Below are 15,439 nucleotides of genomic sequence, written 5' to 3'. Positions count from 1 at the left end.
CTAGTTTCTACTGACTTGGTGTGTATTTAAGAGTTAAACCTGATCCTTAACTAGGCTCTGATTATACATTCGCTTCATGATTTGTCGGGACGGGGGATTTGAAAGATATGCAGAAAGAAGTCAGCTAAATCAAATATTATTTCTACTGCAGTGTGCACACACAATGTACTTTATAAACACAATCACCATGCTTCTTGCATGCATGGGGTGCAGTGCAATTATACCTCATACATGGCAGGGCCTGCAGTACCACTGCAATCAGCATCAATCACTAGCCCATTAGGCTTAAGGTACAGATCCTGCAGACTCTTCCTACTAAAGGTTTAAACTGCAGCCATCACTCAGTTGAAGGAAGCTCCTCTGTTTCATCAATTGGTCAGGGGAACAAAGTCCATTAAGGTTGGAGAAGTACAATGGAGGTCCGGCTAGTGGAAAGAACTGAATTATAAAGGATTTGAAACAGAAGTAAGGTGTTCCAGCAGCGAGGGCTTGGGAGCAACCTAAGATTCATAGATTCATAGATGTTAGGGTTGGAAGGGACCTCAATAGATCATTAAGTCCGACCCCCTGCATAAGCAGGAAAGAGTGCTGGGTCTAGATGACACCAGCTAGATGCTCATCTAACCTCCTCTTGAAGACCCCCAGGGTAGGGGAGAGCACCACCTCCCTTGGGAGCCCGTTCCAGACCCTGGCCACTCTAACTGTGAAGAAGTTCTTCCTAATGTCCAATCTAAATCTGCTCTCTGCTAGCTTGTGGCCATTGTTTCTTGTAACCCCCGGGGGCGCCTTGGTGAATACTCACCAATTCCCTTCTGTGCCCCCGTGATGAACTTATAGGCAGCCACAAGGTCGCCTCTCAACCTTCTCTTGCGGAGGCTGAAAAGATCCAGTTTCTCTAGTCTCTCCTCGTAGGGCTTGGTCTGCAGGCCCTTAACCATACGAGTGGCCCTTCTCTAGACTCTCTCCAGGTTATCCGCATCCCTCTTGAATTGCGGTGCCCAGAATTGCACGCAGTACTCCAACTGCGGTCTGACCAGCGCCCGATAGAGGGGAAGTATCACCTCCTTGGACCTATTCGTCATGCATCTGCTGATGCACGATAAAGTGCCATTGGCTTTTTTGATGGCTTCGTCACACTGCCGGCTCACGTTCATCTTGGAGTCCACTAGGACTCCAAGATCCCTTTCCGCTTCCGTGCCACCCAGCAAGTCATTTCCTAGGCTGTAGGTGTGCTGGACATTTTTCCTCCCTAGGTGCAGCACTTTGCATTTCTCCTTGTTGAACTGCAATCTGTTGTTTTCTGCCCACTTGTCCAACTTGTCCAGGTCTACTTGCAGCTGTTCCCTGCCCTCCGGCGTGTCCACATCTCCCCATAGCTTTGTGCCATCTGCAAACTTGGACAGAGTACATTTCACTCCCTTGTCCAAGTCACTGATGAAGACATTAAAGAGTATCGGTCCAAGGACCAAGCCCTGCGGGACCCTACTGCCCACACCCTTCCAGGTCGAAACCGACCCATCCACCACGACTCTCTGGGTGCAACCCTCCAGCCAATTCACCACCCACCGGACTGTGTAGTCATCCAAGTCACAGCCTCTTAACTTGTTCATCAGTATGGGGTGGGATACTGTATCGAAGGCTAAGTATATGACATCCACCCCTCCTCCTGTGTCCAGGCATTTCGTAACCTGGTCATAAAAAGAAACTAGATTGGTCAGGCACAATATGCCTGCCACGAACCCGTGCTGATTTCCCCTTAGCATAATTTGTCCTGCCGGGCTCTCACAAATGTAAGTCTTGATAATTTTTTCAAAGACTTTGCCAAGGATGGAGGTGAGACAGACAGGTCTATAGTTGCCCGGGTCCTCCTTCCTCCCCTTTTTGAAAATGGGGACCACGTTGGCCCTTTTCCAGTCCTCCGGGACTTGGCCCGTGCGCCACGAGCTTTCAAATATTCCCGCCAGTGGCTCTGCAATGATGTCAGCCAGTGCCTTCAGCACCCTCGGATGGAGCTCATCCGGGCCTGCCGACTTAAAGGCATCCAGTTCCTCCAAGTGACTCTGCACCATTTCAGGGCCTACACATGGTAGTCTGGCGCCTTGCTGCTGCCTCTCTACAACCCCAGTGAGAGACTTGTCATGTCCCTCACTTAGGAACACTGAGGCAAAGAACTCATTGAGGAGTTCAGCCTTGTCCCCCCTGTCTGTCACCAATTGTTTCTGCCCATTTAGCAGGGGTCCTATTCCTCCCTGGGCCTTCCTTTTACTCCCTATATATCTAAAAAACAATTTCTTGTTGTCTTTTACTTGGGTTGCCATCCTCAGCTCCATGGTAGCTTTGGCCCATCTAACTGCCTCCCTACAAGCACGAGCAGAGGAGGTATATTCATCTTTGGTGATCTCTCTCTGTTTCCACTTTTTATGTGCTCCCCTTTTGTCCCTTAGGCTGCTCTGGATTTCTCTGGTCAGCCAGGGAAGCCTCCTGGCCCCTTTCCCTCTTTTGCCTCGCTCGAGGATCGTCTTGCTTTGTGCCCGAAGGATCATTTCCTTAAGGCACAAGAGGAAGGCTACCTAAGAGGAAGCACAGAGGTGCTAGGGGCTCCTAAACAGCAGGGAAAGTCATGCACAAGAGTAGAAAATGCTACTAGAGTGTGAAACTAGGCTCTAGAGCAGGGGTCAGCAACCCCTGGCACATGTGCCAAATGTGGCACGCAAGGCCATTTTGCTTGGCACGCTGTGCCCAGCCCCAGCTCTGGGTAGCTGCTGCCAGCGATGGAGCCCGGGCTGCTCCCAGTAGAGCTTGCAGCATCCCAGCTACCTGCTGGGAGCAGCCCAGGATCCTGGCAGGCAGCAGCTCCCCAGAGCCGGGGCCAACTGCAGCCAGGAGGCTCCAAACAGCTGTGCTGGGCTCCGGCATCAGCTCTGCACCAGCGCATGCAGGCGTGCTTTGGAGCGGGCGGTGGGGGAGGGGCCTGAGGCAGTGTAGCCCCTGTCTCTCCCTTGCTCCTGGCACGGAGGTGATGAGCCTGGCGCAGCTGATTGTAGCCACTCCAGGCTCTGGGCAGCTGCAGCAAGCAGCAGACAGGCTGCAAACAGCTGCGCCGGGCTGCACAGCTCTGGCATCAGCTCTGTGCTGGCGGCGACTGCGTGTGCACCTTGGGTTGGGGGGCAAGGGGCACAAGCAGGGCATCCTGCCATGTACCCCTTGCCCTCATCTTGTTTTTCTGCCATGCAGGCACTCCTGCACCTTCCAAGGTAGGCATTGTGGTGTTTTTCAGCACTCCAGCCAAAAAACGTTGCCTACCCCTGCTCTAGAGCCTTGAGATCTCGATAGAAATAACCAGGAAGAGGATGAAGAGACAGCACCATTCTTAGACCCTATAAGTGTAAATTGCTTCCAGACAAGAGCAAGACCTACCTGAAAATACAGCCTTGTGCTTTCCACATTCCTCCCCAGTGGCCGATTCCATGTCAGCCACTTCACGATGCTTACAGTATGGGTGGAGATTTAACACTGACTAGGGTATTTAGTTACACAACTCCTGTCAAAGCTAGTAACTAGATCTCCTAGCAAATCTCAACCAGACAAACTGCACATGAATCTAGGTTAGTGGCAAATAAATTAGACTACAGGTCAAAGGGCCATGTTAGCAGGTGCTTGGGAAAAATGCTTCTCAGATCCAGCATTTCTAGACTTACTAGCAGGAGACAAATATTCAAACAAACGTGGCATACAGCACTTCCCCATTTTCAACCAGACAAGAGGGCACAAGAAGGTAAGAGAAAGCTGGCATCAGGCTGACCGGCATGAGTTACCTCCAAGGCCTGCCTTCCCTCTAGAGGAACTTTGGAATTATGATTTAAAGCTGCAGATAGAGGGCAAATAATCTTACTGCCTTTTCTAAAGTGGGTAAAGCACCTTTTCCCTAATTCCACAGATGGGTAAACTGTGGCACAGAAAGACTGAGCAACTTGAGGCCAGAAAAGCAGTGACTGCTAGAGACGGAAGCAGCCCTTGCTTTGACACTAAACAGATCTGCTGCTGAATCCAACTAGTCTTATGATAGCAGTAAGTGCTATATAAACTGTAGGTCTAGGGTAGCATGGATAAAAGCTGCTGAACTCTAAAGTTGTGATGGAATTTAAAATGAAAACCAAAGTAGATGCATGCAGCTACTACAATAGGGGTGTGCAAAATACAGCCTACAGGCTGCATTTGGCCTGCCAAGAGATTCTGTATGGCCCATGGTGGGTTCCTTGGCTCCACCCAGCTCAGGTGTGATGGGCTATGGTGTGCTTCTGGTCCCGCCACCTCCAAGTACAGAAGTGCTGTTCGGCCCAGCCCACCCCATCCTTGCGTGCGGCTCTCAGGAACACCAGGGGCTGTAGTGGGGTGGGGGCAGCACAGCCGGTGGACTCAGCTTCCTGGCAGCCCCCATCTGGAAGCAGGTGTGTGCCCCATCCTGCTCTTACTACATGCCCTGGACCCAGTGCCAGGGAAGCCAGACAGAGCAGGTGGGGTCTCCATGGAGAATGGCCATGGTCAGGGACACGGGGTGGTGATAGTGTGGGGCTGGGACCCAGGGCAGAGCCACAATCTGCGTCCCACACAGCCCTGCTAGCGATCCCAGCACCGCGCTGTCACCACCCTCACAATCCTGGCCCCAGCTCTGCCCACCTGTCCTGCTCCCCACCTGCCCACAGCCTCATCCCATCTGCCTGGCCGAGCACACCCTGCCTGCCAGGGTCCTGGGCTAATCTCCATTGAGACCCTGCCTGCCTCCCCCAGCACAGGGCAGATAGGCCAGGGCCAGACAGGATCAACTGCCCCCTCATTCCCCCAAACTTCTTAAGTGGCCCTCCAGCCCAAATAACTGCCCACCCATGTACTAGAAGGAATATTTCAGAAACCACAGAAAGACGGCAGCAGTAGAAAACTGTTGGCAAATTTTCTCCTGCAAGCAGCAGCATTCCAACACTTACTGGGTATTCATTTTACCATGTCATGAAATCTGCATTGCAATAAGCCTTTTGATTGCTTAGCACATGCTCAACCCCTGAAATAAAGTTGCATTTTTTGGGGTGTGGCAACCCCATTGTTATTGTTGTAGCCACCTGTGGTCTATGTACAAACAGCCTTTGCAATACAGGACTTGGAAAGGAGCAAACAAAAAGTTTGCATGTGTAGTAGGCAGACTTGGCCAACTAAAATCCATGACAGAGTTCCAGGAGTTCTCAGGCATGGTGTATTATTTTGCCAGTAGTTCTAGAAAGGATTTAGAAATATTTGCTACCAAGCTGCAGTCTAGCTTTACAGTCAAAGCATTTGACTCTATTATGTTGCTAAATCTTTGAAACTCTGAAATGCCAACTAATGTTTGTCTGAACCAGGATCTGGCAGCTTCAGAAGTCAGATACCTTAAACATTTAAGTCCAAATTGTACTCAAGAGCAATACAAGTGCACAGGACAGAAATGGAGTAAGAACATGTCCCATCGGGCCTAGACCCCATGGACTAATCATAAGCTCTGACTCTGCCAACTGCAATCTAAAAAAGGGAACATGGCTCCATTCTGCATCTGACAGAGCTAGCAAGGATAGAAGGTATGTGCTATTGTACAACATTACCCACATAAATCATACTCTTCTGGGCACTGAAGATTAAGGGCTTGATGTTGGCTTTAAGTATGAGTAATTTAAACCAGAACCAGTTGCTAGAGAACAGAGGTTCCAGCTAGAGCATGTATTCTTATAAACTCAGTCTGAAACCTAGGGAGTCTCTGGCTTCAGATTTGGCTCTACATTACATTAGAGCTCACCCTTCCTATCAGCTGGAACAGGAATCTCTCTTGTTGCAAAATGTCTAGATTTGTATTTTTAATTGATTTTAGACAGTTAAAATAACACACTGGAGACTGTCACACCCCCCCCCCCCCCCCAATTCCCAATGCTGCACTGAAAAGCATTTCTGAGACTTTAAACCCAATGTCACTCCTTTAGAAAGCATGGCTAGAAAACCACAGGAAAGCAACCAGGCCAAAAAACCAAAAATGTCAGGTAGCTATAGGCAAAAAAAATGGGAATGCCAATGAAAATATAGATGACAGGGTCCATAAATGCATAAAATTTTAGTTAAGAGGCAAAACATGTCAAAATAGATGGTGGCCCACAGGAAAAAAGAAAGCTGAATATTTGACTGGTAAATGCTAAGATGGCTATTTGCAGGCAGTACAAAGACACAAACAGCCTGTCTGTGTGAAGAAATGTGATGGACAAGGTAATACCAGCATTTTCTAAAAAAAATAATTTTCTAATGAGAGAGCAGGCTGAGTAAAATTTAGAGACCAGGAGATTGACTCTGAGATGAGTAGGAAAAAGAACTGTTTATGAGCAAGAGAGAAAGTTAGACAATAAGCAACCATGGGTTGGGATATAGAGTATTTCTACTTCGAAAATATTTTCCGAAATACAGTACTACTAAGTGGATAGCTGGTGACAGGCTTTGGAGCTTGAACAAGCATTTGGAACTTGAACTTTCTATTTATATTATAAACATTCAGAAACCGCCAAAAGTGTTAAAAACCTGTTGTTTTATGCAGTCAAATGACCCCACTACCTTGGCTCCAGTTCCCTGCCACTTGTTCAAGGTATTAGGTCAGGTCTTCAGGTGATATAAACTGGCATTGCTCCATCTACCTACCACAAGACAACTGTCAGTTTCTAGCTGAGGTTCCATCTCAAACTCCTTATTTAAAGCAACAAAAGAAAGCAGAAACATTACATTTTTGATTTGACACAGCCAGGTTTTATTTGCTTAAATAAAATGGAAAATATTGGTTGCACAATTCCAGTTTGTTAGCAGTAGTGGCAATTGCAGCAGCTTGGGGGTTACAAGGATGGGATGCCAGCTGGCAATTGAACTTTGCAATGAAGAGCTGAGGAGTCAGGCTTCTCCAGAAACTATACGCGCACTGGTTTGAAATAAATTAAACAAATTCAATACATAAAAATACTGCACTATTTTTAAAAAATGGAGTTTAAAAATACACACCTAAAATATGTTTTGTTTAAAAAGAAAAGAAAAGAAAAGAAAAGAAAAGAAAAGAAAAGAAAAGAAAAGAAAAGAAAAGAGAATCAACCTAATGCTTGTTAAAAATAAAGAGGATAGCATAGAACACATTCCAGGATATACAAACAGCTAGTAAACCTATATGCACAGTTTATGTATGCTAAAGGCTTTCAGGATTCAGCCATTAGCATCAATATGCACTCAAGGTACTGGGAGATACCCTGTTGTGCATCTCCCTCATACATCACAGCTGGTTCACAGTACCTGTCCTTTTTTGCAGGCAGCATCAAAGCTCACATAGATCATGCGATAAGTAGGCTAGAAAAGTAGTGTGGACTAAAGCATTGGTTTTCAACCTTTTTTCATTGGCAGACGCCATTGGAAATTTTGAATAGAGGTGCGGATCCCTTTGAATTGTAAGTGAGGGTAGTCACATACTTTTGATTGATTGGAGTCACGTTTCAAAGACTCCTTAGACATAGTCTGCAGACCCCCAGGGGTCTGCGGACCACAGGTTGAAAACCATTCGCCTAAAGGATAGGGCTTCCACTTAACAACTGCCCTACCTGGATGAGATAGGTTCCAACAGCACAGTTTATAAACAGCAACCTAACATTGTTTGCACCATCCACACTTAACATTATCTTAAAAACTGGATTAACACAAATATTTTTATATTCTGAGCCTTTAACAAGGACCACTGGACACAACAGGATCAGGTTAAGAGGCTCTTCACTGGAATTACCAAATACAGGTACAAAAAAAAAGAGGAAGCAAAGTATAACTAGGGAGAGGCAAGGGCATCCTGTGAATACCCTAGGTCTGATTTCCCAGAGACATGCACTTCCCATCACAAGCCCATTCACCTGGATGGGAGTGATGGGTATTTAGCACCTCTTTGAAGTCAGGCCTCCTAAATAGGACCTTTGCATCTACAGTTGTGGTCACTTATATGCACTATTGCCCTTCTGAGTGGGGGCAGGTGCACCCTGAGTTTCAGCAAAAGACATTTCTCCTGCAGTGCAGGAGCCTTTAGATGATTGCCACTAGCTCCCACTGGCCAATGCTAAGGTGGAAACCTCTCAGCAAGAACAGAAAGTTAGCTGCATTTGAGCCACGTAACTTACACTTACTGCATCTATGGCTAAAGACGAACATGGGAGCAACGGGATTCATGGTTTGCACTCAGCAACGAGCTGAGATATGCACAGGAGAGTGCTCCCACAGGCAGACGCCAATATGCTCACAGACAGTCATCATTACACGATCATGGACAAATGTGGGAGAGAGTGAAGTTACATATTACAAGGTTACAGAGGGAAAAAAACAACAAAGCAGCCAGCAAACACGGAATCAGTGGCTCCCAACAGATACCTTGAGACTGGCCACCATAAGTAGGCCAGTGCCCTGGGTTAGCAGGTCCATGGTTCATTTCTAATGGTGTTTCTATTTTTTTCCTTTAACTGTTCAGCCACTTGGAAATTTATCTAACCTGCCCAATGGTCTTGAGCAAGGTACCACATTAACACAGAGCCTATTAGCTGAAGAGCTCTACCATTAAAAGTTTTGTAGACAATTCACTAGAGGCTCATCACCAGTGGTTACCTCCCACTCACTATCCCTTTTGTTCCAGGATTCTTGAGAAAGCAATTTAATAATGGAGAAATTATTCTAAGCTGCAGCATCCAACTCAAGGGATCTCAGATCAAGTGGCCTTTGGCTCACTGGCCTTTTGGCTCACAAAGCATGGAGGATCCTAGACCTGTGCTCAGGACCAGGACTGCTTCACCAGCATACTTGCAAAAAGGTGTTTTTAAGGGATATCCACGAGTCTGTTCATCAACCTGCTACACATCGAAAAGTTGCTCTGTTCATCTATCACCAATTTTGCTACAGCCATGATATATATTGGTAATTATATGGTACCAAGACCCATGTTCACATTGAGGGTCTATTGTCCTTCACACTAATATGGCTAAGTCAGTGTCCATGAATGAAGACGATGTCCAGTCGGGAGTCATCCAAGATGTGAGCAGCAGCATCTGGTGCTACGCCACAGGAAAAGCCAACAGCACAACTGTAACCAAGAAGCCAGTCACTCTGTGGAAGTAACATCCATATGCAGCAAAGTTAGAGTTGGCAAATTAGAACTGACCAAGGTAGGCAGCAACCCTTCTCACCCTCGTATCTCTCCAAACATTTTGAGCCATGCTACCTTCCAGGAGGACCCAGGTTCAGCATTGCACACAAGTTCTTCCAAAAGGCTTCAGAAGATTAGGACAGATCAGGAAACAATGTGATAGTCCTAAGAAACGGGCCTATACATATTTATTGTTACTGTATGGATATTCTCATGGTTTTCCAAGGCTAAAATCTTTCAGTTTGGTTTTGATGTTCTACAGGATACTGAATAAACTTCCCTTTGGTAGTAAGGTGTGAGTTTAGTGGGATGAGTATTTTTCAGTTCACTAATGAAATACTTTAAGGAACGTCTAGGGCTCTGCACACAACATTTTATGGACATTTCTTAGCATCGATCTTAATTCATAAGCCTGTTAGGTTAACCCAGTCCTTGAGATCAACTGGAAAGAATAAGGGGAGGAAGCAGAGCTACATCCAAATGCACTTGGGTCACTCATAATATATCTTTCATTTACACCTAGGACTCCACATGGTTCAACAGAAAGACTGCTGTTTCTAGTCAGTAACCCAACCCACTCTTCTCTCTGCATTCCCTGGTATGCCTGAGAGCCATTTGCACTTGTTCCATTTAAGGATCAGTTCTAGGGTGTGTTATCTAAGTGACTGACACTATTAACAACATGAAGATCCTGATTTGGAGCTGCTGTGCAGGTCTATTGCGTGCCCCAACATGCAGTGCTCCAGCTGCTCTTCCACTGCCAGTACTTGTCGCACAGCTTCTTCAAAAGCCACTGCCACATTGGTGTCATCCTTGGCACTGGTTTCTAGGTAAGGGTAGTTCCCATTTTCCATGCACCAGGCTTGGGCCTCTTCAGTGGTCACCTGTCTATCAAGTTTGTCAATCTTGTTGCCCAGGACCACGAATGGGAAGCGATCAGGGTCCTTCACATCTGCATAGTAGACAAATTCCTTCTGCCAGTTGCCTAGGTTCTCGAAGCTCTGGCGGTCGTCAACACTAAAGGTCAGCAGGCAGCAGTCTGCCCCTCTGTAAAAAGGGGTTCGCAGGCTCTTGAACCTCTCCTGTCCCGCAGTGTCCCAGATCTGGAGGGTCACAAAACGTCCATCCACCTCCAGGTCACGGTTTAGAAACTCTACACCGATAGTGTGGAAAGCCTGAGAGTCAAACTTGTTAGTGACGTAGCGGTTCATGAGGGAACTTTTTCCAACGCCACCATCCCCCAGGAGAATGACCTTTAAAAGCAAGGACTTCCCACTCATTGCAGCAGCACAAGGAGCAGGACCAAGGAAACCTACAGATTTAAAAAATGGAAGGGATATCTACTTGAATAGAGTCCAATTGGTTCAGCAATTAATTTCTCCATGCCAGAATGAAGTGTCTAGGTACTGAGCTGAGTTACAGAAGTGTATAAGTGACTGAACATCTACTTGTCTCTATAGGGAAAATCATTACAGCTAAAGGAGGAATATAATCGATGTCCCTAAGGGCATGTCTACATGTTGCCCTACAGTGATGTTGTTACTGCTCCATGCTTTACTACTTACTTTTGGAAGTAGTAAAGCATGGCACAGTAAACTGCCCATATTGCACTGTGCACATGATACATGGTTAGTTTTAGCCGCTACTCTGCCGTAGTGGCATGCTAAAACAGGGACGTATGCTACTATGGCAAAGTAGCTGCCAGTCACGAGTGGACCCATGTGGTTGCTATAGCAATGTAGCACAACCTGTAGACGTGCCCTAAAACATGCCTGTAAGTTACTGTTTCACTACAGAAACAGAGAACTGTAAGACTGACGATATACAAAGGATTTACACTAAAGGAATTCAATAGCCTTGGTGCTCATTTTGTCCTTGTCATGAACTGCATTCCACATTTGGGTCTCGGTATTTTAAGAAGTAAATCTCAAGACTAGAAGAGGCAAAATACTGGCTTTGCAGGAGTGCAGCCCAGCACCACATGGATGACTGAGCCCACCTCCCACTTCTGAATTAATAAAGGTTAAGCATATCAGACACAGTATGAGAGAAGGAAAGGGGACTTAAATCTCTTCCAAGAGGAGATTTTTATACAATGCCAGCACCACAAATGCAGGATTCTTTTGCTCACCCTTCTCCCTACCAGAACACTGTTGCGATCCAGCTATGGGTTGCCCAGTTTTAGGAAAGCAATTTGCCTAAAATTTCACTGAACTTGTTAATGGCACCCTGTTCCTCTAACCTTTACTTTAAGGCACGGGTGTCAAACATGTGGCACATGAGCTGAAAAGCGGCTCCACTGAATGGATACCTGGCCCCTAAGACTACTGGCAATCCACTGGAAGTTGGGGGACATGGCTGGGGGAGTGGCCTGCTGCAAAATTCAGGGCACTTAGACCCCCAGTGGCCTCAGCAATCAGAGCGAGCAAGGGCTGATACAGCCTGGGTCACCCCTTTTGGCTACTTCATCCCTGATCACTGCCCCTGCCCCAGCTCCTCAGGGTGCACCGTTACCACCCCATGCAGGAGCCACTGCTGCCTTGTGCCCCATGCCCTGGGCCAAAACTAGAACTGTAACTGTGGCATGAGGCATGCACGGGGACCTGGAGTGGCACTATGTGCCCCTTGCAGAAGCTGCTGACACTGTCATATATCCTGGGTCAGAGTCAGACCTGCTGCCACACACGTGCCCCAGGCTGGATCCAGCCTGTGGCACAAGATGAATTAGACACCCCCACCTTAAGGTATTCCAGTGAAAGCATAGTACAGCAGAACTTTAGGCTTTGGCAGAATACACCTTGAGTAACGAAAGGTTCCATCATCCCCCCTTTTTGCCACTAAATCCTCCATTTCTGTGATTTTCCCATTAACAAAGCAGCTTTAGGTGCCTGGGTTTCAAGTGTCCTTTTGCCAAGAAGTGCATGGCTGTAAAGGTCAAATGACAACATAAGAGCTGATTTGTTAGAAACATCTAAGGCAAAACTGACTCACCTTGGTGATTAAATTGTGCTTTCTTTCTCTATGTTCCCCACACTGCTCTGAAGGTGCCCCCAATCACAGAGGGCCTGTTTTCGGTCTGCAATGTTTTTGTCAGTCTAGCTGTTAGTGCACAGTTACAAGACCACACTGCAACAACTACAGTGCGACAGGTTCCTGCATCTGTAGTTTCAGCAGAATGGCCAAGGGCTGAATCATCCTCTCCCTCCGATAAGCTTTTTGAAAAAATTGGGATGGAGGTATGATGCCAGGATGACACAAGGGCTTGCTGCTACCTGTACCATACCTGTTCTAGCAGACAAGGATGTCAGTCTCCAGGGCTGTCAAGCTGGCTCCTCTCTTGATGCTTACATTCACTACAAAAAGAGGAGAGTGAGTGAGGCATGTGGAGCTGTGCTCAGCTGCACTGGGGATCCCCTCGACTTTGCAAGCAGGGTGCAGAGAGGCAACAACCAAGGCTATGGGAAACTCAGGGGCCTTGCCCAACACTGCTGGAAGCTGGAGGCAAGACAGGCCTATCCCACGCATCAGGGGAGTGCCCCTGATGCGGGCCTTATGCCCCAGGGCAAGGCTTGGCCTCCTTATTGAGGGCTACTGGTCGTGAGCTCAGGGGGCATCTACAGAGAAAGCAGGGCGGGGACCGAGGTCTCGGGCTCAGAACAAGTACCCGACGGGGCTGCAGCAGGGCGCACCGCCCCAGCGGGCACTGCCCAGTGACACTGCCCGGAGCCGCCGTCGCAGCAGGAGCAGGGGCAGGAGGGCGGCCGCACCGCTGGGCCCTTCCTGGGCGGGCAAGGGCAGGGGGTGACCAGGTGCCCCGGACGGGGCGGGCGGCGGCACCGGAGGCTCAGCAGGAGAAGGCGGGGGCAGCAACCCGCCTGCGCCGGGGCCCCTGCGCGCGGCACCGCGCTTCCCCGGCGGGGGGGGGGGCACGCGCTCCCCGCCGGAGGTAGTGCTCGCCCGGCCCCGGCCCCGGCCCCGCCTCTTACCGCAGCGGCCGCCAGCTCACTACCCGCGCCGGGGCAGGTGCCGCCAGCGCTCAGCCCGCCACTGCGCATGCGCCCGCCAGCCCCGCGCGCCGAGCGCGATGTGGGGGGCGGTCGGGGGCGGGGCCTGGCACCCTGGCCCCGCCCCCGCCGAGGGGGCAGCCGGCGCTGCTAGCCTCTTGCCCGCGGGCCTTTGCTGCAGCTGGAGGTAGCCCCTCTCCGTCATCGCCGCCGGCCCGGCTCGGATACTGTTCCCTGCGCTGCGCTCGCCTGGCCGCCCACGTCCTTCCTGACTTGCCGGGCCCCAAACGCGCCGAGCCTTCAGCAGGGCCAGCAGCTGGGCCAGGGGGGCAGAGCGCCCCAGCCATGCGCCATCTCCGTGCATAAGGGTGCCCTGGTCCACAACCGTTGCCCCTACCTGTTACCTCAATACAAACACTAGGTAGTCACAATAAAGCCCGCTCGGGATGGTGAAGATCCCTTAGACCGTCCTCTGCCCCAGCAGGCCTGGTGCAGGGTTCACCAGAGCAGCCCCTCTGCCCCCCTCCCCCCAACCCTGCCAAGCATAAACATGCAAAATGTAGGCCTCTTGCCAAACATAGACCCAGTGATCACCAGACAGAAATGGTGCCTGAGAAGACAAGGTGCAAAACCCACCCAGAGAGGAACAGCAAGAGGGGAGGTGCTCTCACACTTCATGAGACATCAGGGCAATCAACTAGTGACCTCCCGTACCTGTACACAAAAGCGCAGAGCCTGGGAAACCAGCAGGAAGAATTGGAAGTCCTCGCACAGTCACAGCACTATGATGTGATTGGAATTACAGAGACTTGGTGGGAGCTCGCATGACAAGTGCTGTCAGGGATGGGTACAAACTGTTCAGGAAGCACAGGCAGGGGAGAAGAGGAGGAGGAGGAGTTGCACTTTATGTAAAAGAGCTGTGTGATTGCTCAGAGCTTCAGTATGAAGCTGGTGTGGTATATGGAATATACCTTTAAGGGGCCTGCAGTGAAATGTTCCAGTCTTTCCCCCAATGCCCTAATGGACGCTGGTATGCAACCTGTACTTGTTTGCATCCTTACTTTCTCCCCCTCTGGTAGAAGTGGCAAGAATGTAGCCATGTGTCTTTTGGCACCTTTAAAGTTTCTACAACTTGTGAGAGGCATTCGAGGTTAGTCTAGGAGTTAGCACTGCTGTTATAGCAGGGAGGGTACTACGCAAAAGTCTCTTCATCTGTGCTGGAGCATATTCAAGACCAGTAATGGGCGTGTTCCTCGGATTAAGTAAAGCGAGATATAGATCTGAGGTGTCCTGCAAAATCTTCTTCAACACTGATTTGATGGTATGAACTGTGCATTCAGCCTGACTGTAGATAACCCAGACTAGAATGGGTGATGGTTATGCACAAGTCAGTTGCAAATTGTTTCATCATGTTGCATGACTTGCAAATGGCATGTGATCACAAACAATTTCTTTAGGTATGTCATGGCAAGCAAATACAGACTTCATTTTGGCTATTACCATTGGCGACGTGTACATGTACACCCCCTGAGCATGGCGGTGCACCCCCTACAAAAAGGTGCTGCCAACACTGCCAGTGGCACCTGCAGGCGGTGGTTGTTCACCACCCTCTTCCCCTCACTGCTGACACCGCTGGTGGCATCTGCAGGTGGTCCGCGATTGCCACTGGCTGCCGCTGCTGGCAGCATCTGAGGGTGGTTGCCAACTGCTGGTCGGCACTTGCCACCCCTCTCCCCCCGCTGCCAATGGTGCTGTGACTGCCTGCAGGAGCTCCCCGCTTGCTGCCACCATGCTCCTGCTGCCGCTGGTGCTGCCACTGCCTGCGGGAGCTAGTCATGCCCCCCCCAGCCTCCAGGAGCACACAACATTCATGGCTATTACCATGCCAGCTGTCTTGTTGGGCAAGTACAAAACTTCAGGGTACTTGGAGTAATAGTTGACTATTATCAAATAAGACTGTCCCTGTAGGTCAAAAATGTCTGCTGCCAGTTTTAGCCAAGGCAGATCTGGGATCTTGTGAGATCATGAGGCTCTTTCTGAATACTGGGTTGGAGCTTTTGACAAGGTGTGCAATTTGCAATCCATTGCTCGATGTGGGCATTCAGCTGAGGTCACTACATGATTTGTTGAGGTCATGCTTTCAACCTTTGTATGCCTCAATGGGTTGAGTGAAGCAATGTCAATGTAACAAGGTCCCTGTTAGGAACCCTGTTACTTGGGGAAAATC

The 15,439-nt window shown here is 49.0% G+C and overlaps 1 protein-coding gene across 2 annotated transcripts; it reads right to left on the bottom strand.

Annotated features, from left to right (window-relative positions):
- Positions 1-6,781: 6,781 nt before the first annotated feature.
- On the bottom strand, positions 6,782-13,262 carry RAB9B (RAB9B, member RAS oncogene family). 2 transcript variants are annotated; one of them, XM_059732712.1, is made up of 3 exons: positions 13,195-13,262; positions 12,492-12,561; positions 6,782-10,520 (listed from the first exon to the last, which is right to left on the bottom strand). In XM_059732712.1, the coding sequence occupies exon 3, from the start codon at positions 10,486-10,488 to the stop codon at positions 9,883-9,885; it is 606 nt and encodes a 201-aa protein (XP_059588695.1). In that variant the 5' UTR covers positions 10,489-10,520; positions 12,492-12,561; positions 13,195-13,262; the 3' UTR covers positions 6,782-9,882. The 2 variants fall into 2 exon arrangements, with proteins under 2 accessions (XP_059588695.1, XP_006258769.1); XM_006258707.4 differs by lacking the exon at positions 13,195-13,262 and adding an exon at positions 12,873-13,139.
- Positions 13,263-15,439: the final 2,177 nt, after the last annotated feature.

This window comes from Alligator mississippiensis, chromosome 8 (assembly GCF_030867095.1).
Source record: "Alligator mississippiensis isolate rAllMis1 chromosome 8, rAllMis1, whole genome shotgun sequence".
Classification (NCBI taxonomy): domain Eukaryota; kingdom Metazoa; phylum Chordata; order Crocodylia; family Alligatoridae; genus Alligator; species Alligator mississippiensis.
The sequence above is the reverse complement of the archived record's forward strand: the minus strand, read 5'-3'. Positions and strand labels throughout refer to the sequence as shown.